This window comes from Vulpes lagopus, chromosome 24, assembly GCF_018345385.1.
Source record: "Vulpes lagopus strain Blue_001 chromosome 24, ASM1834538v1, whole genome shotgun sequence".
NCBI classification, from domain to species: domain Eukaryota; kingdom Metazoa; phylum Chordata; class Mammalia; order Carnivora; family Canidae; genus Vulpes; species Vulpes lagopus.
This window is the reverse complement of record NC_054847.1, coordinates 43,804,726-43,830,301: the sequence shown is the minus strand read 5'-3', so window position 1 is coordinate 43,830,301 and position 25,576 is coordinate 43,804,726. Positions and strand designations below refer to the sequence as shown.

The following is a 25,576-nucleotide window of genomic DNA, read 5'->3' as shown; positions in this document are numbered from 1 at the left end:
TACACTGTTTTATTTGAATAACTGTACCATGGCATATTACATGAGAGAACTGAGTGCATACTACGTGAAACATGGCTCAGCTAGTTCTGAGTTAAGGACACTTGGAAGACCACATTTGCTGTTTTATCATGTCCAGAAACAGTCCCCCAATAAAAACCCTCTAAAAAACACGAACACAAACTATTACTGCTTGAATTTCCTCATTCATAAAATGAAATAAAACAGGGTGCCAAATCCTTGGGGAAGTTTTAAACCAATTAAAGATGAATTCCAGCTGTTTACAGCTTAATACTGCCCTGAGGCTTTTGGGATATTCTGAATATCAACCCCTACATGTCTTAGTTCAAAACAAATTGTAGGGCAGCCCCGGTGGCTCAGCGGTTTAGCGCCGCCTTCAGCCCAGGGTGTGATCCTGGAGACCCGGGATGGAGTCCCACATCAGGCTCCCTGCATGGAGCCTGCTTCTCCCTCTGCTTGTGTCTCTGCCTCTCTCTCTGTTTCTCTCATGAATAAATAAATAAAATCTTAAAAAAAAAAAAAAACAAACGTATTCCTTTAAGTTTTGAAATATTAGATTGGAAATGGAAAAGGTATAGTTCAGTGGTTCCGAACCCTGTAATTCATATCACCTATTGAGAAGGAAAGATTTCCATCGGGTTCTTTGTAAATGTGCTAATGACTGACCTGCTGGCAAACAGTAATGGTATTTATTAGCTAAAGAGTCCTTTTATCCATGGAATATTTTTAGCAGGATGAACCAGGTTTGACTAGGTTGCTTAATGTAAATAAACTTGGAATTTATGAATTTATGGGGTACAGCTTGCTGGAAAATATCATGTGAGCCATGTAATTAATGGGGTATAAAAAGCAGATGTTCCATAACCAAAATGGCTCCTTTTTTGTTCAGGCGGTGTCCTTCACTGCCTGTATCTTTCATGTTCAATATGGTCCAACATGCATCCTTACACAGGAAAAGAAGGATGTTTACCTGATGGTTTTAGATCTCTCCAGGGACAGAATGCTTGCCTCATACTTTGCTGTTGTCTCTATCCTTTGAGTCATTATTTATTTTGGGCACTGGGTAAGAGCCACAGTTCCTGTTGAATCTAATTTGGCAGTCTAACTCTCTGTGTTCTCTCACCTGGTCCCCATTTTGGGAGATTCAGTAAGTGTGGAGGGAGATTCAGGCATCTGTATGTTTAAAATCCTCCATGGTATGTAGCCATGATTGAGAACCATTCTTGAGAATCTGTGTGAGTCCTTGGTAACATCCAGTAATTATAATAGTTGCCATTTGTGGAATACCAGATGTTTTATAGCTTCTTTTTAAAATTGTTATAAAATCTCTAAGAGGTAGATATTATCTCAGTGAGCAGAAAAGAAAACTAAGAGAAGTCACTTTTGTACAGTTAAACAGCTAATAATTTGCAGGGGTAACATATATATTTATATACGTGCATATAAAACTACTATAACATATTGGGTTCAAAATTCTATTTAAAGTTGTCAGGGATTGCAGCCTATATGTTAAAGTTGTTCAAACTAGGAAACTGCCATTTTGATGGGAGTAAGAAGTTTCTTTAGTGCATTATTTTTTAAATTGCAGGTTATGAAATCAATATGGTAGGTTATGACTAGTGTTGAAAGAAAATGAAATGGCACATATGCATGCCAGACTGTCACATTGCAGTAAGGGTAAATATTGATGGTACAGCTTTTGTTTCAAATATGAACAAGTGGGACGCCTGGGTGGCTCAGCGGTTGAGCATCTGCCTTTGGCCCAGGGAGTAATCCCAGGAACCAGTATCGAGTCCCATATCGGGCTCCTTGCAGGGAGCCTTCCTCTCCCTTGGCCTGTGTCTCTGCCTCTCTCTTTCTGTGTCTCTCATGAATAAATAAATAAAATCTTAAAAAAATCCCCAAATATGAACAAGTGTGTAGGTATATATATACATATATATAAACACAGACACATATGTAGTATATTCTTGTGTGTGTATAATTTGGTAAAATGTTTTGTTCCAAATATATATATTTTTTCTGTAGGGATTCAGGTTGGCCTTTCACAGAGGCGTTAAGGGAAAAGGTGACCACTAAGGCCTGGAGAAGTGGAATCATCTCAGTTATAATTCTCCACGAGTTGGGAAATTTAAGGAAGAACAGTAGTGCCATTCTCTGCTTGTGACCCATTTTAATAAACACTTACTGTAGCCACACATTGCTCTGTATATTTTACATTATATTGGCTCATGTAACAGGGTAGGTTCCGTTATCTTGGTTTTATAGGTAAAGAGACGGAGTCCTGGATTGGTTATGTCATTTCCCAAGATTGGAATCAAGTCTAGGCAGGTTGGTTTCAAGTTCCTACTCCTAACTGCTGCTCCATGCTGCTTTATTGCACATGGAACTAATGCAATTGTTGAAGGAAACAAAGCCTTATCTCTTCTTGAAATAGACTAAGCCATGATGACAAACCATTGGCTTCTTAGTAAAGAACAAAATTAATTTAAAATTAATTGGAGCATTTTTTTCCTAGGCATAATTAGTGATTTAGTTTTAAAGTTCACTGGCTATTTTAAGAGTTGAATTTATCTTTGGAAAAAAATACGGTCTTTTCTTTCAGCCAGCCATTCAGCCCATGGAGCTATAATCCTGATGGCAGCTCTCCAAGCTGTAGGCATGGTGTGGAGGGGAGAGGCAGCCCCTAGCCTCTATGATGAACCAGCTTTCTACACTCAGACGTACAGTGCCATAGCAAGTGTCGCAGATGGTATGGGAGGTGGTATGGGAGGTGGGACTAACCAACAGAACCCATGACAGTACTGCCTGGTGACACACTGAGAGGAAACACTGCAAGCTTGCCTTAGAGAAGCCTTCCTGATCTAGTGGAACCCCCTTCCGATTTCCCAAATCAGAAGTTACTGAACTGAGGCAGTAGAAGCATTCGCTACTCTGAGTGGGACGCTGGGCCAATTTTCAGGAGGCAGGAGAACAAATTAAAGGTGTAGATACAGATGGAAAATGAGGAAATTGGGACATACTAGTGAATTACGTAGGTGGTTTTCCTTTCTCTAACCATAATACTCCCACCAATTATGGGCAGAATAGGTATAATATTCACATACAGAACTGCCTTCAGTGAACAATAGCTAGTGTTTGTTGGGCTCCCTGCTTACTTGCTTGGCTGAGGACATACTCTGAATTTGTGAGCAATTTGAAGATGGGGTGTCATCGGCAGGCTTGCTAAATCCACACACACGTACTCTGGGAGGGCAGGCTGTTTCCCTACCAGCAGAAGCCTATTTCAGGTGCTAAATGATTCCATTTCCTGCTTTCCAGAAGTGCCTTGGGCATTTATTAAAAAGTTAGGAGATCCTAAATTGTTTAGGAGATACTGAACATGGTATTTTTCATGTATATGTAACTAAATCTGGAGATTTGGTTTTGGGATTTACTAGTGAATCATGACCAGTTTATATGCCTGAGCATGCCATAAAGTTTCTACAAAGGAGATTATGAAGGTCCTAATAATTTTTTTAAAAAGTTAAATGGCCTATCCATAACATTTTAACCTATGGTGATATATTGATTTTAGGGCAGTTTAATATGTGTTTTCTTTTTAGGAATATAAATCTCATTTATTTCTAATAAAAATGCAGAAGATGAATTAGATAGCCAAGCAGCATGTAACTTGCAAATTATTTTAAAAGAAAATAACTTTTATAGGAAAAATGAGGATAAAATGAGCAATTTGGGGAAAGATAACAGGACAGTAATTTCCAAATGGATTTATTAAATGATAGCCAGAGATTTGCCTTTTATGTGCTTTTCCCTCTGAGAATCCAGGACTCCTAATATATATCTGAGTCTAGGGACCATTCTTTATTCCTGTCAGACAATACAGAGTCAGGACCCCTCTATCTTGGCAATATGAATTCTCCTTTGCAACCAAAAGGCAGAAGGAGAATTATCCCCAGTTCTGATAGGAGGGATTCTTTCCCCCTCTGTCTGAATGATTATCTTGTTCTCTCCAGGCCTGTGACTGTCACCCTGTTCTGGCCAGTTTCTCTCTCAGGCCCTAGAGTTCTGCCCCAGAGTAAGCCCAGGAGACACTGCTCTCTACCTCTGGCCTATTCACTTGTGGATTCCTCCTGACTGGGATATATTGGAATAGAAAACTTCTCGATTGTGTGCCTCCCTGATGCAGACCAACTGATGATTTTCAAAGGCCAGTCATCTGAAGCAATATTTTCTGTTAGTCAGACAGGATTCCTTAATTTTGTGTGCCTCATTTTGCTTTATGGCAGGAGTGGATGTAGGCTTGTTGGTGTCTTGCTTTTATTTGTATGTCTGTCATGAGTTGATGACTTCAGTCTTGTATACTGCACATACACACTAGGGGTGTGTGTGTGTGTATGTGTTTTCTGACTGCATTCAGTCTCTTTTGCTTGTCACTTAGCAATGTAACTCCCAACAACTGTATTCCCAGTGCTTACCATGTGGAAATCCAGATTCAGAATCGGGAAAGAAGATGTAGAAGTATCTACTGGATATTTGATTGACTGTTTTAGAAATGGACTCTAAGTTTTTCAAGCTTATGCCTCTTTTGTTTCTCTCCCTCCATAAAATTTTCCCCACAGTATCTTTTCCAACATGAACAGATGAACTAATTGATCAGAAGATATAAATATATTTTTCTTGGCTTCTGAAAATATGAATTTATAGAATCTGTTTCATTTATGTTACGGTTGTTTTGGGAATAATATGGTTTTACTAACTTCTTCCCTCCTATTATACATTTTAAAAGCTTAAGGTTGAAATATCATTTCTATAAAGTTGATATAATTCATACTAGAAAGATTAGTTGACTTCTAAAAATCAAATATCAGAATTCAAACAAAATCATTTTAGCCATTTTAATGCCTGCAAATGTAAAATGTTTACTAGTTGGTTAGATGAAGCAGATTTTCCCCCAGTAAAGTTATTCTCAGGAGAGAAGCATCCTTGTTAAACTGAAAAAGCATGTATTCATTAAATAGAAAGTAGCACTAGGTAAGGGAAGTATCCAATAGAAAAGGCATTTGATAAATTGGGGTGCATTTAAAATGTGTTATCTGTACTAAAGCCCCAGATCCATTTTTGCCATTTGGCTTTCAACAATTAATGTGACAGATGGCCCCCAAACAGCCTTGGAATCCTGATCTTTTGTGTCAAGCTTCAGAGGTTTGGCAGTTGCTCTGGAAGGTTGAGGTGTCAACCTATCAGCGGTTTGCACTTTGGCTCCAGAGTTGATAGAAGGAAATAGCCATGGCTGTAAGAGCAGCTCTCCTCCCTGCCTTGTTGGGGAAGCATCTTGATTGGAATCTTTAACTACAAAACCCTGTTTGGAGAGATTATTATGTAGGCTTGAAATATAAAGCTCTATCTAGCCATTCTGCAAGGCACTGAAGCCATTGACAGCAGGAATAGTTTCTATGTTCTTTTGTAGTATATGGAAATATATATATATATATATGTAGTAGAAAAATCAGAGGTTCATAAGAATTGAAAAAATGTGCAGTGATCACTTTTGTATTCATTAATAAGATTTGAAGGTTATTCTGTTTTGTTTTAAGTAGACTTCATGCCCCCCCCAAGTGTGGAGCCCAGTGTGGGGCTTGAACTCACAGTCCTGAGCTGAGACCAAGAGTTGTTGGACGCTTAACTGACTGAGCCACCCAGGCGCCCCAGGATTTGACAGTTTTTAACTTTTTTTGTGCTGTGTGTCTGTATGTGCTTTATCGAATTGGGGATGTTTTGATCCTCCCATCCCTTCCCCCTCCTGGGATATTTGGCAATATGTGGGGACATTTTAAGTTGTTACAACTCAGGGAGTGCTACTGGCATTTAGTGGGTTGAGGCCAGAGATGCTGTTAAACATTGTACGATGCACAGGGCAGCCTGTCACAACAAAGAATCCATCCCAGAATGTCAATAGGGCTATGATTAAAAGTAAGGTAGGGGTGTGCGTGTGCGCGTGCATGTGTGTGTGTGTGTGTGTGTGTGTGTGTGGTGTGTGTGTATGTGAAGTATGCATGTGTTTTTTGCTGAACCAATTGGCAGTAAGTTGCAGACATGATACATTGCTTCTAAATAACATGAAAAAGCCATAATATTTAAACAAGAAGAACTAAAAAGGAGAGTCTTCAGAGATGGAAGAAGCAAAGGGAAAAAGTGCTAGAAAATTAGATACCAGGGGAGGGAAGATTCTGAGGCATAAGAAAGGTGAAATCTATGGAAAAACCTGATTGAGTTGTTGGTCACATCTGGGTCCTTGGCAGAAATGATCTGTATGGTTGTTCCAATCACTACATCCTCCGGAACCTCCACAAAATAAAAGCCTGGTTCAAAGATGGGGGGCTCATCCACATCTTCCACGCTGATGTGCACTGTTGTTGTGTCCTGAAATGGCCCTAGGTTCAGGAAACGCATCTCTAGGTGAGGATTGGCTCCTTCCACTTTTAAGGTGTAACTTTTCTTGCTTTCAAAGCTCAGGGGCTGAAAATTAAGGACAGAAAAATTGATTAGCCATGAGCATATATATCAAGGTTCTAAAGGGTCACCAATATTGATGGCTAGAAGGTAGACTCCCAACTTCACTAAAATGGTGGGAAAGAGGCAAAGGGAAAGACAAGGAACTTTTCCTTTGTTCCATAGTTGGTCTTTTTTTTTTTTTTTTTAAGATTTTATGTATTTATTCATGAGAGAGACACACACAGAGAGAGGCAGAGTCATAGGCAGAAGGAAAAGCAGGCTCCCCGTGGGTAGCCCGAATCGGGGCTCAATCCCAGGACCACGGGATCATGACCTGAGGACCAAAGGCAGATGCTCAACCACTGAGGCACCCAGGTGCCCCAATAGTTCTTGGTCTTAAGGTCATTTTCAACAAATGGAGTAAAGAAGGTAAGGAATGTGGCTGGATACTTGAGAGAGGATGAAGGCAGCCAGTGTACTGGTCAGGAAATCCCATTACTTTGGGCAAGCTCTGCTTTACCTACCTGTTCTTTAGTCAGCTTAATCCCCGTATCATTAAACTGCTTGTTTACCTGAAAAGATGTCATGAGTACTAAGAGCTTGAGTTCAGTTTCAGAATATCTATACAACTGAGGCCTAGTCTTTTCCATCTTCTTCTTTAAAAATAATTCTTCGGTACAAAGGCAATAGTGATTTTTTTCAAGAAACTACCACAAGCACCTTAGAAGGGTTCTCAGAATAATGTGCTAGATTAGTGTTTGTGTATTAAGTTTACCATAGACACTCTCCTTTAAAAACCTCTTAAAGACCTAATCCAGTGCCTCATTTTCAGTGAAGAGATTGAGACAGAAGGCTGAGAATGTTGGGTTAAGCAGACGTGGCTACATAGTGTCAGAGTAGAAATGCTCTAGATTTTTAATTCCTCACTCAGAGGTCATCCACAAACCTTTAACTTTGTCTATAAAATTCGATGTTATACATACAATTTTTTTGGTTGTCCCCGCCCCCCTTTTTAAAAATTCTATTCCTACCTTAAGAGTGTTTTATGTCAAAGTAAATACATTTTAGGGTAGAAAGTGAACTTCAGTGGTATCTCTTAAGACAATCCATTTATTATTTTTTTAAACTATTATTTTTTTTTAAATTTCTAAGTGTTTTGAGCAATAATTACCTCAAAGCATCAACAGTAAAGAAGGATCATAGAAAGTTAGTTCTTTAAGATAATTACAGTGGTTAGTGAAGCAGTTATTAAAGCTTAAAAGTCACACGTCCACTTGGCAGCAACTTAAAGTTTTCTAACTAAATATTCACTGGCGATTTTTTTCATAAAATAAGCTGAATGTCAGCAAATTTTATGTTAGAGGCATGTGTCCATTTAATTAACCGCTTTGCTTTTGAGAAACAAGTAGAGGTTGCTTGCTTTTACTTCATTTTCAAATTCTAACACAGTTTTTTGTGCTGTTGCTGTTTGGTTATTATTTGTTTGCATTGGTACACCCTGCATTATATTCCTTGTTTCGTGGAGTCAGCCATTCCCATTGGAACTAAGCAGCCATTTTACCAACTTCCTTGTCTCCCTAGTTTTTAGTCAAAAGGCAAGGTTTTAGGGGCGCCTAGCTGGTTTAGTCTGTAGAGCATGTGACTCTTAATCTCAGGATTGTGAGTTTGAGCCCCACATAGGGTGTAGAGATTACTTACAAAAAATAAATTAAAAATTAATTGAAGAAAAAAAGCAAGATCTTATTAATAGGGAAATCTGCCACCCAGATTATGATATGCTCGAAGTAATAGTTTCACTGATTTATACTTACTCTCTACATCTAGACATTCATTGTTTCCTGGTAAATTATATTATGTTCTCTTTAAATTCTTTCTTAAATATGGGTAATTCAAAGTGGGCACTGTTGTTTATGTTAGGCTTGAGCTAGGTAAAGTTTGGTTTCCCCTTAATTTTAAGTCATTTTTCTAATTTGGTGTAATTTTGTATTTGTTTTCTTTTTAAAATTAAGGTATAATTTACATACATTAAAATTCATCTTTTTTAGTATATATTTTATAGGTTTTGACAGATTACATAGTCATGTTTCCATCATGATGAGATGTAGAACATTTCTATCACTGCCATTACCCTTTGTCTTGTGCCCCTTTGTGGTAAGGTCCTCCCTACTGACAATCACTGACCTATGCTCTGTCCCTAGTATAAGAATGTCATTAGGGGGATCCCTGGGTGGCACAGCGGTTTAGCACCTGCCTTTGGCCCAGGGCGCGGTCCTGGAGACCCGAATCCAGTCCCACGTCAGGCTCCCGGTGCATGGAGCCTGCTTCTCCCTCTGCCTGTGTCTCTGCTTCTCTCTCTCTCTCTCTCTCTCTCTCTCTGTGCGACTGTCATAAAAAACAAAACAAAACAAAAACATTAAAAAAAAGAATGTCATTAGGGGGCAGCCCCAGTGGCCCAGCGGTTTAGTACTGCCTTAGGCCTGAGATGTGATCCTGGAGACCCCGGATTGAGTCCCACGTTGGGCTCCCTGCATGGAGCCTACTTCTCCCTCTGCCTGTGTCTCTGCCTCTCTCTCTTTCTGTGTCGTCATGAATAAATAAATAAAATCTTAAAAAAAAAAAGTCATGTAAATGGAACCATTCAGTATATACTTTTTCGAATCTGGTTTCTTTCACCTGGCATGATGCATTTGAAATTCATCCATGTTGTTTTGTGAATGAATAGTTCATTCCTTTTTATTGCCAAGTTCTGTTTATTTTATGGGTGTACCACAATTTATTTATCTGTTCTCTACTAGAGGTACATTTGAGTTGTTTCCAGTTTCTGATGGTTATGAATAAAGCTGCCATGAACATCTGTATACAGATTTTTGTGTGAACGTAGGTTTTTATTTAATTTGGGAAAAATCTAGGAATGGGATTGCAGGATTGTATGATTAAGTATATTTTTAACTTTATAAGAAATTTCCAAACCAATTTTTAAAGTGGCTCTACCATGTTGCATTCCCACCAGCAATGTATGAAAGTTCTAGTTGCTCAATATCCTTGTCATTATTTGATTTCATCAGTTTTTCTGATTTTAGCCATCCTCGTGGGTATGAAGTGGTATCTCATTGGAGTTTGATTTGCATTTATGTATCTTCTTTAAGAGTTCATGTATTCTGTATTCAAATCCTTTATCAGACATATGTTTACAAATATTTTTTAACCAATCTGTTACTTAGTAGTGCTTTTGAAGAGAAACTCTTAATTTTGATGAAATCTTATCACTTTTTTTTTTTTTTTGGAAGGAAAGAACATTCCTTCTTCTTTTTTTTTTTTTTTTTTTTAAGATTTAATTTATTTATTAGAGACAGAGAGAGAAAGAGAGAGAGAGAGGCAGAGGGAGAAGCAGGCTCCATGTAGGGAGCCTGACATGGGACTTGATCCCGGGACTCCAGGATCACGCTCTGGGCTGAAGGCGGCGCTAAACTGCTAAGCCACCAGGGCTGCCCTTATTTATCATTTTTTAAAAAAAGATTTATTCATTTGAGGGAGAGAGAGTGAGAGTTCATGAGCAGGGAGGGAAGGGCAGAGGGAGAAGCAGACTTCCTGCTGAGCAGGAAGCCCAATGCAGGGCTCAGTCCCAGGACACTAGGATCATGACCTGAGCCAAAGGCAGATGCCCAACCGACTGGGTCACCCATGTGCATTATTTATCACTTTCTTACTGGGATTTTGGTGTTGTATCTAAGAAATCTTTGCTTTATAAGGATCACAAAGATTTTCTTCCATGTTTCCTTCTAGGAATTGTATAGTTTTAGTTTATTACATTTAGGTAAGTATGTAATCCATTTTGAATGTGTTTTTGTGAGGTGTGAAGTGGGTTTTTTTGCATATGGATATCCAGTTTTTCAACACTATTTGTTGAAGAGATAAAGTGAGTTTTTAATTATTAAACATTTTTTAAAAATAAGTTACCTAGTGATGATTACTTAAGATTATTGTCTCTCTCACTTAAATAATTTTATTATTTATTTATTTATTTATTTATTTATTTTTAATTTTTTTTTTAAATTTATTTATGATAGTCACAGGCAGAGGGAGAAGCAGGCTCCATGCAGGGAGCCTGACGTGGGATTCGATCCCGGGTCTCCAGGATCGCGCCCTGGGCCAAAGGCAGGCACCAAACCGCTGCGCCACCCAGGGATCCCCTAATTTTATTATTTATAATTGAAAGAATACATTGTCCTTTTTTTTTTTTTTTTTTTAGAATACATTGTCCTAAATACTCTAAGTGTTAAGTTGCTCACAATTGAAATTCGAGTTTAACTTTTTTCTCGTGAAATGTTTTTTTGTACTTACTTTTTAACATCAAGAAATTGTTTCCATAGTCATAATAGTAAAGCCAAGAATGGTAATCTCAAAACCTAAGTTCCAAATTCAAGAAATTTCCCAAAGTTAGAGCACATAATAACATATAACGAATATATTCTTGAAAATTGAGTCACAAAAAACTGTGGCACAAAATAGTAACACAGCTTCTTTAAGCAGAATTAATTATTCCTTCCTCTGTTCCCATAGCACTTTGTCATACTTACATTATGGTTCTTTTTATTCCATTTTACAGATGTTTCATTGTTGGTCCCTTTCACCAGACTCAAGGGTAAAGGCTATGAATTAGATTTTTATTCCCCAGTGCCTACCAAGGATCTAAAACCCAAAAGGCAGCAAAAAAAATGTTCTATTGAGTAGTGTAAAAAAGTTTTTCAGTACAGGTATTAATAGTACTTGTTGGGTGATAATATATACAGATTTTATGTTACAATATTTCAGTGATTTTAAGGTGTGCATCTTTTCATATTTTGGCATTTTGGAAATCCGTTGCTTCTCCAATTAATTGATGGCATCTTAAAATTGCTTTAGGCCCACCAGGAAATAGGATGCATGCATTTCAGTTGAGTTCTCCACATTGTGGATACTACATGTGTTGAACTTCATTGCCTTTTAAAATGTCTTCAGAAAGATTGTACTATGATTTGACATTGAAACAAAAATTGTTGTGTGGGCAGAATGGCATGGAAACACCAGCAGGAAGTAAATTTGGTATTAGTGAAGCACATATGTCTGTGTCAAGAGCTTTTTCAAAAACTATAAACTAAGGAAGAAGAAGGCATTGTATCATTTAAATTGCAAGATTTTTTTTTCTTCTTTTTAAAAGCAGTATATAAAATAGTGATGTGATTTACATTTCACAGGCATCTTAGATTTGCTCTTTGTGGACTACCTATGAAGGAAATGGACTCAAAACAATTGCTTGTTGTATCCTGGGAGATGGAAGACATGCTGAAGATTGGAGTATGGTGTAACAGCATGCTCATCTAGAATAAAGAGCAATTTGAAAAATATGTGTTTCAAGTTATCTTTCAAGCATTTAAGTTAAGAGACTGAAAATCAATTGATTGATTACTTAAAAGCCAAAAAGACCCAAGGTACTGGGTAGTAATCAGTGTGGTTTATGAAGACCCAATTCTATCAATTCAACTTAATTTTTCTTTTTGAAAAAGTATGTGCTTTTTAGATGAATAATAGGGCTTAGGGAAATAAATCAAAAGCCGAACTTCTGTTTCAATTTTATATGACATTATTAATGACAAAGTAGAAGATGGGTGTGGATCAGGCATCTGAGTGAATGTTGTTCCAAAAGTATAGACTGAGCAGTCAATAGCCTCTAAAGTATTTATTATATTTGACTTGTCCATCTCCCAACGTATTGACCTCTTTTTTAATTCCATTTTCTGTCACTTCCTAAATTCAGAAGAGAAATCCAAATGACCTTGGCAAAACTGATGTCTGTTTTGATTAAACATGGATATAGTTTTAGTAATAACAATGAAAGACAGCAGTGTATCCTAGGAGCTTAATCTTTTCTTCACATAAGGGAGCTGGAGAAACAACACTTTGAGGTTCCTTTCAAATACAAAATTGTAATAGTTAATGTTTTTAAAAATAAATGGCTTGTAATAAGGTCTAAGCTATATTCTAATAATTTGACATAAATTAGTATTATTTAGAATTATGTTATTTTAAGATACAAGATAAAATTGAAAATATATTGAGAATCCCAAAAGCTCTTTTTCTGATTGCTTAATTGTTTTCAAGAAAGTTTTTTTTTTAAAAGAAAATTTTTATGTTAAACAATAATTATCCTAAGCTTTGAGCAAATATTTACCTTGTTCACAGTTATTAGTCATGATAGGCAGTGTATTATTAACTGCTTACTTGGGGCATATCATGCATAGGGGAATGTTCTCAATCCTATATATCAAATTGGTATTATTATTTCTAATCATCTTTTATATTTCTTTTTTTTATCTTTTATATTTCTAACATGTTATTAACTCTCAAGGAATGAAAATAAAATAAGAAACTGTAATATTTAAATTATATTCAGATGTATTTGATGATTATGAAGTTAATATCAGCATTTTACACTGCTTTGAGGTCATTGTGTGCTGGTTATGAAGATTTCTCGGTGAAATGCTGAATATATCTGTTCTTTTGCTGCATTTGTATATTGCTTAAGTGAATATAGGACAAATGTATGTGAACTCTTCCCTTCAAAAGCAGTGTTAATTAAGCTCTGTGGAACAGCATATAGTAGTTATTAAGCACATTAACTTGTGCCCCATTCTAAGTTATGACCGTTGCTTTCGTCAAGATCATTGGTGATCTTCATGTTCCTAAAGTCTGTGGTCAGTTTTCAGGGTTCTTACATGAGCTTCAGTAGCATTTGTCTTCCCTTCTCCTGGAGATGGTTTTTCATGCCTTCCAGGACACCATACTCCCTGGATTTTCTTCCTGTTTCCCTGCTCTCCCCTTCTTAGTCTCCCTTTTTTATCCTTGCTCTTCTCTCTGACCTCTTCATGTTGGGGTGCTGCGGGGCTTATTTCACTATCTTCTCTATCTATGCCCAGGCCCTTGGAATTTTCTTGTATTTTCTTGTGTTTGTTTTAAGATACAACTGCAGGGCAGCCCTGGTGGTGCAGTGGTTTAGCACTGCCTGCAGCCCGGGGTGTGATCCTGGAGACCTGGGATTGAGTCCCACGTCGGGCTTCCTGCATGGAGCCTGCTTCTCTCTCTGCCCCTCTCTCTCTCTCTCTCTCTCTGCATAAATAAATAAATAAATAAATAAATAAATAAATCTTTTAAAAAAATAAGATACAACTGCATCTTAAAGGCTGCATATCATTTATATGCTTGCGACTCCCAAATTTTATATTTCCAGCTTTCTTCCAGAACTCTTCTCCAAACTCCGTACTCCTATAGCCAGCAGCGTGACACATCTCCACTTGGGTAACATGTCCAGAACTTAATCCAGGATTTGCCACCACCTGCCACCTTCTCTACCTGCAGACTCTCCCATCTCAAGTACAGGCAGCTTTGTCCTTGTTGCTCAGTTGACTTCTCTCTTTCTTTCACATCCTCATCCAATCTGTTAGGAAATCCTCTTGATTCTACTTTCAAAATGTATCTAGATTCTGATCACTTCTCACTATCTCCATTCCTACTACCCTAGACCAAGCCTCCATCATCTACCTAGATTATTGCAGTAGTCTCCCGGCAGGTCTGCATGTTCCCATCCTTGCTCCCCTCTTATGGGAATTCCTTTCTCAACACAGCCGACACAGTAATTATTTTATAATGAAAGTCCAGTTCTGTCATGTATGTTTTATTTTTTTAATTTTTTAAAAAGCATTTATTTATTTTATGGAGAGAGAGAGTGAGAGCATGAGCAGGGAGTGGGAGGGGTATAGGGAAAGGTAGGGAAGCAGACTCCCTGCTGACCATGGAGCCCAATGTGGGCTCCATCTCATGACCCTGAGATCTGACCCTCAGATCATGACCCTGAGCCAAAATCAAAGTTGGACGCTTAACAGATGGAACCACCCATGTGCTCCCTATTATTTATGTTTTAAAGCCTTCCAGTTCTCCACTTCACTCAGAGGAAGAAGTACTTACAGCAGCCTATAAGATCCTATGCCTTTGACTTCCTTGTTACTTTTCTTCTTTCATCTCCTGCTGGTCTTCCCCTCCGCTCAACCTTCTCAGCCCCCATGTTGCTTTTGAAACAAACTTGGCAGAGCCCTGTCTTTGGGCCTTGGCACTGGTTGTCCCTTTGCCTGGAACACTTTCCCTCAATATCTTCATGCACATTCCCCTATCTTCTGGGCTGCATGTACAGTTCTCCCTGAAAGTCACTTGTAGGGTACCTCCCAGGGTTGTGCATTGTCAGCCTGCCCAGCTCTGTGCTGTGACTCTATCCACTTTACATTTTTGTATGAATGTCACTTCTCTGTAAAGCCAACCCCAAGCACCCAGTTTAAATTCAAAGTCATGTTGACTTTTCTAATACCACTTTTGTTCTGTTTTACTCCTCCCCATCCTAGCATGTAATGCTTTCTAGTATATTACTTTGTTGATTTACTTGCTGTTTTTTTTTTTTTTAAAGATTTTATTTACTTATGAGAGATACAGAAAGAGGCAGAGACAGGAGAAGCAGGCTGCATGCAAGGAGCCCAATGTGGGACTTGATCCTGGGACTCTGGGATCATGCCCTGAGGCGAAGGCAGACACTCAACCACTGAGCCACCCAGGCTTCCAATTTACTTGCTATTTTGATTGTCTTCCTCCCCTTACTAGAATGTAAGCTCCATGAAAGTAGATGTTTTTGGTTATTTTATTTACTCTTTAACATTAAATGCCTAGAATATAATACCTGGCACATAGGTAGATGCTCAACAAATATTTGTTGAATGAATAATTTAAAATGTCTTGGGTTTTTAGATGTATTTAAAATAGAGGAGAAAGAAGATTAAATCAAGGAATTTTTAAATTTCTTCACATATATTTACTAGGATGTTAAAACTTCAGTGTTTCAAGGTTTTATCTTCCACCCTAATATATCCATATGTGCTTTGTGCCACAGAAAATATTGTTACCTTATATTCAGAAAACTTGGTGATTTATGAAGCAAAGGAGTTTCAAGTGATACTACCACTCAGCAGTTATGTTTGATAAAGCTTTTCCAAGTCTAATTAGCATCTATGGATCTTCCAGTGGCAATTAAAAAAATCTCTGCATGTTATTTATTGATTCATAAATAATATTATAGATTGTTTTATTGTTATTTATGGAATATTATGGTAAAAATGAGTTATTCAACTGCAAATATTGATCAAGTCATTAACATCATTAGTGAATTAAGCTACTATAGTTTTTTAAGTGGTTAAGTAGTGAGCTAGGAGAAAGGACATATAAACATTTTTATCGTGATCTGGTACCCTCTCTGTAAAATGATGGCACAGCCAATGTTACATGTAAGCAAAAGGAAAAAGAGTTGTTTTTTTCTTTTAAGAAGTGGAAAGAATGTTTATCAGAGGATTTGAAGCTGTATGTATTAATAGCACAACAGCCCTTCCTAACATCTCATATATATTCAGAGCCTCCATTAACATGATTTGGAAAGAGGAGTTGGATTACCTTCTTCACAGTTATGATGCCAACTTGGAAATTGGGATCTGTGTTAATGTCAAAGGCATCTGCACCATCTCCATCCACAATGGTATATTTCATCTCTGCATTGATTCCTTCATCCAAGTCCTTGGCAAACACTCTACCCACGGTGGAGCTAACTGGCGCTGATTCCAGCACACTCATCTGATAATGTTCTGTGAAGAAAGGTCAGAACAGGCATTTTTGTAATCTGTTACTATAAAAAATACCACAATATCAAATCATATCAGGCATGCCGGTCAAGACATCTTTCTCGTTCAAGAATTAAAACTTGAGTTTTACAGAGAAACTGAGACCCCAAAAGGCTGAGCAAACAGTATGAAGTCTTATCCTATATGGTTATTTGATAAGGATGGGCCAAGATAGTTTGACCTAATCCTAAGACTAGAACAAGATAAAAACAAAAATATTTCTTATTTCCATGAATCTACCCTCAGTGTGGAAGGAGTTACCTCGCTTTCCAATCTTTCAGTCCCTCCTAATGGACTGTTGCCTCAAATGTTAATTCTTTCTGAGGAAGAAAAAAGCATTGTGATTGCAAAATACACATTTATTCTGTTCAAACTTGAGATACCGACATTTTCCTTCGTGGCCAGGCCAGTGTTTGGAGTTTCTGCCCCAGTGGCCACCTGCCCAAATTTAACAGTGATCAGTGATCTATGAAGGAGGGACAGCTGCAGAGAGCAAGCTCCCACCAGCTCCATGTGTTGTCCATCAGTGGTGTGTCCTTACCCTTGGCTCTGCCTACTGGAAACCTCTGTTGTTTCTTGTTATCTTTTTTCAGAACAGAATACCCAAAAGTTCTCACAAATGTAAGAATCTCAGAGTTGGTAATGTTCTCCTTTTCAGATTCACAATTAAATTTAGTTCCTTTTGTCTCCACCGAGTTATGTCTTTGCTAACTTACCTTCTCTGGGGCTCAGCTTTTTGACATTCTTCTTCATTTTGTCAATCAAAATGTGACTGACTAATGAAGAAAATCACACAATCACATTTTCAATATGTTCATGGTCTCTTTTATTCTAATACGTATTTCAAGCTATAGGGGAGCCTGGGATGTGAGGGCTTGAGTTTCACAAAGATTTGGGGAGGTTGACAGCACCCAACCAGCTCACAGCACCCTCCCTTGCACAGGAGAAGAAATAATGCCTGTTCTTTGCCAGTATGAGTCAGGAAATTGCTAATGTCTGTATTAAAGCTGGCAGGTACTTGGATTTCATGATCTCCTTCCATTCTCTACCAAAGTTAATGGATTAGACTTTGCTATTGCAGAACTTTTGGGAAAAACCAGGAAAGCTATTTGTTCTGTGTTTAAATAAGCATTTACATAAAATTTCTACACATGATGCATTATACTAGAAAGAAATAGCCTGAGATCTTGATATTCCATTATATTTGGTTTAGTTAAAGGTAACTGAACTTGTTCAATAAAAAAATAATAGGAGTGTCATTTTGCCAACATCCCATAATCAGTTATGGTAATATTTATAGAAAGGAAGGAAAATTGAATTTTTAAAATGAGCAGTCAGAAGATAATAAGGCAGAGAGTTTATCCAAGATAAGTTTATGAAATAGGTCATTGAAACTTTGTTTTAGCAAACAGATGGGAAAACATTTAATGGTGAGGTGAAGACAATTTTTTATTTTTATTTTTAAAGATTTTATCTATTTATTCATGAGAGACACAGAGAGAGTCAGAGACACAGGCAGAGGGGGAAGCAGGCTCCCTGCAGGAAGCCCGATCCGGGACTCCAGGATCACGCCCTGAGCCAAAGGCGGACTCTCAACTGCTGAGCCACTCAGGCATCCCTAAAGACGATTTTTTAAAAGTCCAAAATAGTTTAACAACTTTAGAGGGAACAGAGATAATATGCAAAGAATGCTTTCAGGCAGATTATTTTTATCATTTAGATTTTGTCTTCTGTGCAGCATAGTCCATGCTTTTGTGCTATGCCAGATTGTCCATTATTTTGAAAAAGTGGCAACTCAAAATGTTTGTTTTGGATTGAATGTTAACATGTTGGTTTGTGGGGGCAAGACGAAAACCCTGGTTATCATTGTGTTGTGTTATGCTGTTGTAAAGTTGTCATGTTGGGAGTGATAGGACTTTAAGGCAGTTTGTCTAAATCCATATACTTATGAGCTATATAATAACTTGCTTCTTTTGCCCTTTCTGTCTTCATCAAAGATATTGTCAGTGTCAAATTTAAAAAGCCAAATAAGGTAGTTCAAGGATCTTCAAGAATCTATAGTCTACAATGTGTGCAATGTGAGCCATTCATGAAGTAATAAAGATAAAGAACCCACAGAAAGTAAGAAACCAGTCCACATGGCATTTCACAAACTGTGCCATGAAACATTGCCATTCTGTACCGTAGAACCTATTAACTTAGTAGTGTACTTGGTTGCACCACTTGTGAAATACTTATCTAGTATCTGCCTTTTTGTTTCATGAAATATCATGGGGTCTTTGTTTATACCAGTTGTAAGGGAATATTTGAACTTCCTTCCTGTCTTTACATAGATAAAAGAGATGACTCACTTGGTCAGGTATACTCAAAATATAGCTGTTAACCTGATGGTCTGGCTTGACTCTGTTTTTAGTTTCTTTTCTTTTCTTCTTCTTTTTTTTTTTGACCTGATATTCCTGGTCAAGTCTTTCACCTGGAATTGTGTTTGCTATTTTCATTTCTCCCAACTGCTCCCTTGAGACATCTGATTCTCAAACTCACATCTCCATTCCTGGGCTCCATTCCACAGTATAGCTATATATCTCCACCTTCCTTAAGGATATTCAATCATTGTTCTGCTGTCACTTTGTCTTCAAATCTGAATTTGTCTTTCTCCTTCCCTGCCACGAGTTCCATTATGTATCCTCTATTTCTATCAGTACTACAATTCTTCTCCCTGTCACCCAGACTTAAAACATCATAGTCATCTTTGACTCCACCCTCTGCTTTGGTTTCTTCAGCCAAGAAATCAGGAGGCAGAAATCCATGTTTTCTGATTTGTCCCACTGCACTCCTTCTGCTGCTACTTAAGTCCTTATCAGTTCAAATCTTGACCATTCTGAAAGCCTCCCTGATGGATTCCCCAGCATCTAGTTTCCACTCCTGCCAACCCATCTTGTACATGGCTATCAGGTTAGCCTTCCTTTATGTTTCTGTCTTGCTCAAAAACTTTTCAGGGACTTCCTTTAGAAATAAAACACATTTGGGACACCTGAGTGGCTCAGTGGTTGAGCGGCTGCCAACTCAGGGCATGATCCTGGGGTCCTGGGGTCCTGGGATCAAGTCCTACATCGGGCTCCCTGCAAGGAGCCTGCTTCTCCCTCTGCCTGTGTCTCTGCCTCTCTCTCTGTGTCTTTCAGGAATAAATAAATAAAACCTTTACACAACAAACAACTGCTCTCTATGCCATACCAACTGCTCTCTATGCCATACCAAGATGGTGCCTGAAGCAAACATTTTTTTTTTCTTTTCTTTCTTTTTTTTTTTTTAGCAAACATTTTTTTAATTAATAAATGCCTTCCCCCTTCTGGAATGTTTTCCTTTTTTCCTATTTAAATCTTTTATATTCTTTAGTCCCCATTAGTTAGTGTCCTCCTTTGACACCGTCTTCATTCATCATAGCTTATGGTGGATATTTCATTCTGCACTACTAAAGTGGTCTGCACTACTAAAGTGGTACAGCAAATGCTACTTCTTGGCTAACTTTTGAGGAGTTAGAAATGTACTCCCCAGCTGGATTTTAAGCTGCACAGGGACTAGGTTTCAAGCATTTTGTATCCCTCATGCCCAGGGCCATTAGAAAGCAGATGGTTGGTACTCTTGTGAATTCACTGGATAAGGTAGTCAGATGTGGGCCACTCTGTATTCACCTCCAGTTTGGCTTGGTCTGTATGTGTGTTCTCAGCAGGCCAGTATCGTCTCCTAGGGGACAAACATCGGTTTGGGGCAGGGGAGATAGGAACAAAAAGCTTAGATGCTACGGTAGTTTGTGGCCCTCTAAAGTTAAGCCCTACCTAACAAAATCTTATTCCTTAGAATTTAGTTTTATGTGGTGGTGTGCCGGGTATGTCAATCAAGAAAAAAAGAAGTCTGAAAGAGCTCCAGAGAGAGGCGATAATGAAAACAAGTGAGAAACACTGGTCCAGTGCTTTGGGATGTTGGGACCCAGAAGAGAAGTGGTTATGTGAGAATTACGTGATAAATATAGGAAGGAGACCCATGGATAGTTGAACTTAGAGAGTAACTCAGGCTGGTCTTTTTCTTCCACTTTGGTAATAGGTACATCTGTCTGGCCTTAGATCTGTTCTCTGGTTGGGTACTCACTCTGGGGAAAGCGGGGTGGGTTGTCATTGACATCCGAGAGGGTGATGTTGACTGTGGTGGTCCCAGCTAATCCTCCAAGCTGCCCTCCCATGTCCTTAGCTTGGATAATCACTTCATAGTATTCTTTGGCTTCTCTGTCCATGTTCATGAGTGCTGTCCTAATGACACCTGCAGGATAGAAGAGACTTTTTAAAAACAAAACCACAGATTCAGTGTTTAGGATTGGCTTCTAGGTTTCTCCCTTGTGCATTTGTAAATAGCTAGAGTCGAGATGCAAATCATCTGTATTTTCCCAAACTCGAGGTCAGAATTCTAGCTTCAAAACAGCGCTGCGCTTAAACAAATTGTGAGTAAACATTATTCCAGCAGGAGGAGCTGGGGGCCCATTTTCTTTGGCAACATTACTGCCAGAGAACAGAAGGTGGCGGCAGTGGTTCTCAAACAGAGTTAGGGACTTGGAGTCTGGGCCCAATTCAAGGGTCTCTGTTGTACCAAAGAAAACTGGGGCTCCAGGTCCTGAAAACAAAGCCCATAGGTCTGCAAATCTGTGATTTTAGATAATTCTCTTTCAGCTCGCTCGCTCTTCAGACCCTAGAGCCCTTGTGGTGTGTATGACTTTTCTTTAGGCAGCTCACTTCTAGTCTTGCTTTTTTCCTGCCTCCCTGGTACCTGTAAGCAGGATTAGAATTCTGATTTGATTTTCCTTTTGTTATATATTCATTCAGTTTTGTTATATGCTGCTTACTTCGGTGCTTCACTGATTTCCATGAGCTGGGACATTAAAGCTGCTCTGTTGAGTTGTTCATTTTTGACATGCATAAGGGAGGAACTCCCTCAGACAGTAAGTAGCAGAATCACAGTGTGATGATATGGTTGCATTCAAGAAGAGGGGTCTAAATCAAAATCTAGTGAAATGTGTTGTTTTGATCCTGCCAAGGATCTTCTGTAATGTTTTATCTCCCTTTTAGTCCACCTACGTGGAAAAGTTGACTTCTCTGCACTCCAGGCAAAGATTAAAGGCTTGTTTATTACAAGTTTATAGCATGACCCTTGGCTAAATAGACCTTTTGCATGCAAAGAGAAGAGATTGAGAACCACAAACCTGTCTCCAGTTTACTCTTATACTGTATATAGTGCATTATAGTAACAACATTCTAAAGTGAAATATGCAGCATTTTCCTTTTTAAAATGCCCTAGAGGCACAGAAATAACTACCTTTTCATGTATTTTTGACCTTAACACTAAAGATGCCCCCTGGGAGCTGTCAAAATAATGTAAGGTTCCTCTTAGGATATAAAGGACACATTACCCTCTTCCTGTCTGTGTTTTTCTTTCCTGTGGGCATCTCCCCACCCTGCCACCCCCCTTTTGTAGAATTGTTAAAGTTACTGTTTTCTAGAAGTCCCTCACTGCAACCTTTTTTCTTTCCTCTTGCTAATTTACACTCCCTTACTTTCCCGCTTTTATGACATAATTTTCTGAATGGCTGGTTCCCTTAGGACTTTTGGGAGAAAAAAATTCTATCAGGTTGCTAATAGAAATGTATTTTTTCTCTTTTAGATGGAGAGGTGACTTTCAATTTTAACCCCATTTTAGGTCTTCTGAATGGCTGGTTCCCTTAGGACTTTTGGGAAAAAAAAAATTCTATCAGGTTGCTAATAGAAATGTATCTTTTCTCTTTTAGATGGAGAGGTGACTTTGAGTGTTAACCCCATTTTAGGTCTTCAGTTTTCTTGTATGTAAAATGGGAATAACAGTAACTTCCATGTATTTCACAGGTACATAAGAAAGGCTCCAATATGGTAATGTCTATGAAAGTATTTTAAAAGGAAAGAAGATTGGCACAAGTGCAGGATAGTAATGATAAAACATAAATTCTGAAGTCAAAGCTCTCAGGTAAAACTGGAAAGAAACAAAACAAAAAGAGAAAACCAAACTTCTGTCAGTTTCTCCTGTTTGCCACATTCCTCCTTGCCCGTCCAGTTCTTTATGCTGTCCTCTCTGTGAGAGCTTCCCACTCAGAACCTGCCTTTTGGGGGGCCACATCGCATGCCCTACACTCTTTACCTCTTCAGCAAAGTATTTGTGTCCAAGCATCCCTTTATTCTGACTGTGTTCTCTACTTAGTATAGGGTGGTTCAGTGGGAAGAACATCAGACCAGAAGTCAAGGAACATATCTACAAATAGAAGCACTTTGTTAGATTGCAATTCCCAATTTCCTTATCTGTTAAGTGACTGGTAATGGACTGAATGATTCCCCTAAGGCTCCTCATAGTTCCAAAATCAATGATCCTAGTCCTCTAGGGAGTCCACGTTAACATGTCAATCCTCTCAGGTCTTCTTGGAGTGATAAAAGACAGTCCCTGGGAATAAATTCAACTGTAGTAGTGATTGAAGGCTCGTAAGGATGCACCTTTGTATAGGCAGGCCTTTTGGCCTCTCCAGCCAGACTCCATACACTGTCTCTACATAGTGCTGCTCTTACCCACCAGGGCAGTGCTAGTTTGCCGTCTTAATCCTAAAACTTGTAACAATCTTCTTGAACTAATACAGTCCCTAGAGAGTCCTTGAAAAGGATAGTTGGGTTTGTCATAAGTAGCAGTTATGAATTAGTAGGGAATAAAGCAACCGCCTCTGACGGCATACATAAAATACCTGTTTTGGAGTCCACAGAGAAATACGGCTGGCCCTGGAGAATGCTGTACACTACCCGGGCACTGTTGCCGTAGGTTGGATCATCAGCATCTGTGGCTGTCACCTGGATAACTGAGGTCCCTGAGGAAGAGAGATGGTGGAAACCTGTTCAAGTTGAACTGCTAAAGGCTGGAAGCAATTCTGAATAGGCAATCTTAAAACATTTCTAATTGTTGTTTTTGCTTCCTTGGGAGAACCCTTTTTGAGGTCAAGCTTCCATAGCTCCTAACTTGTGCCTCTCTAGTGAGATAGGAGTTATTGTGTTTTAAATTCTTAGTAACCAGTAAGAACAACACAGCCTTTGGGTTCTTCATTGCTCTTTTTGATAATACCAGAATGCTTCTCCCTTATGAGTCAGACATTTATCTATCTGTTATCCTCTACTAAGAATCAGAGCTGAATAACAATGCTAGGCTTATTATGACTATTATTTTTTAGTATATCTGATTTCAGTGTCTAAGAAGTTTCCTGCCTAAGGACTTGGTTGTCATTTTTGGTGCAGTTTTAAAATTTGTGAGCGGTTCTGCACATTCTTTCTTTATATATAAGAGGGGAGGGTCTTCTGTAGAACTGCTGTCTGTGAGAATCAGTGACTCTCCTCCTTACCCACTGGTGACATTTCTGGCACAGTGGCGACATAAGGTCCATCCAGGAACTTGGGCTCATTGTCATTGATGTCTTGGATTTTGATGATGAACTCTGACTCCGGCTCCATCGGTCTGCCTGTCCGCCTGTCTAGGGCTTGAGCCCTTAAAGTGTACTGGGCCCTTTCCTCCCGATCAAGCCTCTGAATGGCATGGATGTCTCCAGTGGTGTCGTCGATGGTAAACACGACACCTGCACCTTCTCCTGAGAGGATGTATTTGATGGATCCATCTCCCCTATCCATGTCTGAATGAAGCTGGGGGAAAAAAAACAAACCCTGAAATCTCATTATGGATATGAACAGGTGTTGGAAATAGATTGATTTTCAGTTTGGTCCAAACTCATGACCTTCTTTCAAACAGGAAGAATTGTTTTTCACTCAAATGTTTAAAATGTTGTTCTACAAAGAATTAACATACATTGAACATGATTGTATCAAAGACCAAATATAGACTGATGAATAAGTAAATTTATTCCACATCACATTCAGTATCCTGCACTTACTACTATATTTTTAGGTTCCTTTCCCTGTGAATTATAAAAAACGGGAGTTCTGGAAATGAGAAATAGGAGCAGGTCTAATGAGGAGCCTAGCATTTCCACTTTAAAAATATGGACAAACTTTAACATTTTAAAATAAGTATTTGAGAAAAACTAATGAACTACTTAATAAATAGGTTATGGCCACTGTACTGGGTGTTAAATGACCTCCAAGGACTCCTGCAACTCTGATTCTGTGGTCCCTATTCAGTAATTTCCTTCAGTAGGGCTGTGTATGAGTGCCTATGTTTCGGGTGTCAGAATGCATTTAACGGCTGGTTGTTGGTATTTGCATCAGTGTATCTCTCTTTGGTGGGACCAGTTCCTGGGCTTGTAATAGAAATCACTCAAATATATATGTGGATAGTTGAGTTAGGGACATGCTTTTATCTGCCCATCCAACTATATTTTCTTGCAAATTACTTTGTAATGAATGTTGTACTCTCAAAAGGAGTCCAGGGCACTATTTCCATTTAAGGCCTAGAAATACATTTCTGCATCTCTAATTACAGATAATGTTCTATGGCAAGAATCCTGAAATTTTTTTTCATCAAATAAGTAACAGTTTCTCTCTAAAGTGGGTTTTAGCGCTTTGCATAGTTCAGAGTTTCGTTTACAGAACAGGTAACCAGTGTTAGGCTTAGGTTAGTGGGACAGATGTATCTGGCCTACAATGCAATGTCAGTTATAAATTGAGGGCCTTTGACAAAGTATTGAATGTTTATTACTCTCAAATTTCTGATCTTATAAATGTGGAGAACACCATTAATACTTACTTTGAAGGGTTGTTGGGATCATTAGAAATTAATGTATGTAAAGCACCTAGTACAGCGTCTCTCCCATAATAGGAACAGTATAAATGGGGCCGATTATGATGATGATAATAATGATGATGATATGCATAAAGAAAGGGGTATTAACATGCCCGTCCATAAAGAAAGGGGTATTAACATGCCCATCTCTTCTCTGCTCCCTTCAACCCTTCAGGAGTGTAGCAGAGATGGTACAAACAACCTGTTGGCTTTTTTATTATGCATGGTATAATGGTGAAAGCTGCAGAAGACTGCCTGAAGCATTGCTAGGACAGTGTTACTCTGAGGATTAAATGGCACAGACTCCGAGAGGACACCTGAAAATGTATTCACAACATCCTCAGACAAGGATGGGTTTTGGAGGTTGTGGCTGGCTTTCAGTTGATCTCACATTGACTCATGGCCAAATCACGCAGGTAGCGATTTTGCTGCCTAGAGGAATTCAGCTGTGTCTTATCTAGAGAGGAGAAATAAGAGAATTAAAA

The 25,576-nt window shown here is 38.6% G+C and overlaps 1 protein-coding gene across 4 annotated transcripts in view; it reads right to left on the bottom strand.

The window, feature by feature from the left end:
• The window catches only part of CDH20 (cadherin 20), a 202,917-nt gene that overhangs the window by 18,522 nt on the left and 158,819 nt on the right, over nucleotides 1-25,576 (bottom strand). For all 4 annotated transcript variants that reach the window (XM_041739941.1, XM_041739944.1, XM_041739942.1 and 1 more), the window contains 5 exons: nucleotides 23,701-23,995; nucleotides 23,056-23,175; nucleotides 20,400-20,567; nucleotides 16,033-16,220; nucleotides 6,284-6,537 (listed from right to left, as the gene is read on the bottom strand). In XM_041739941.1, the coding sequence (XP_041595875.1) occupies nucleotides 6,284-6,537; nucleotides 16,033-16,220; nucleotides 20,400-20,567; nucleotides 23,056-23,175; nucleotides 23,701-23,995 (1,025 nt within the window). The remainder of the gene's footprint in view (nucleotides 1-6,283; nucleotides 6,538-16,032; nucleotides 16,221-20,399; nucleotides 20,568-23,055; nucleotides 23,176-23,700; nucleotides 23,996-25,576) is intronic.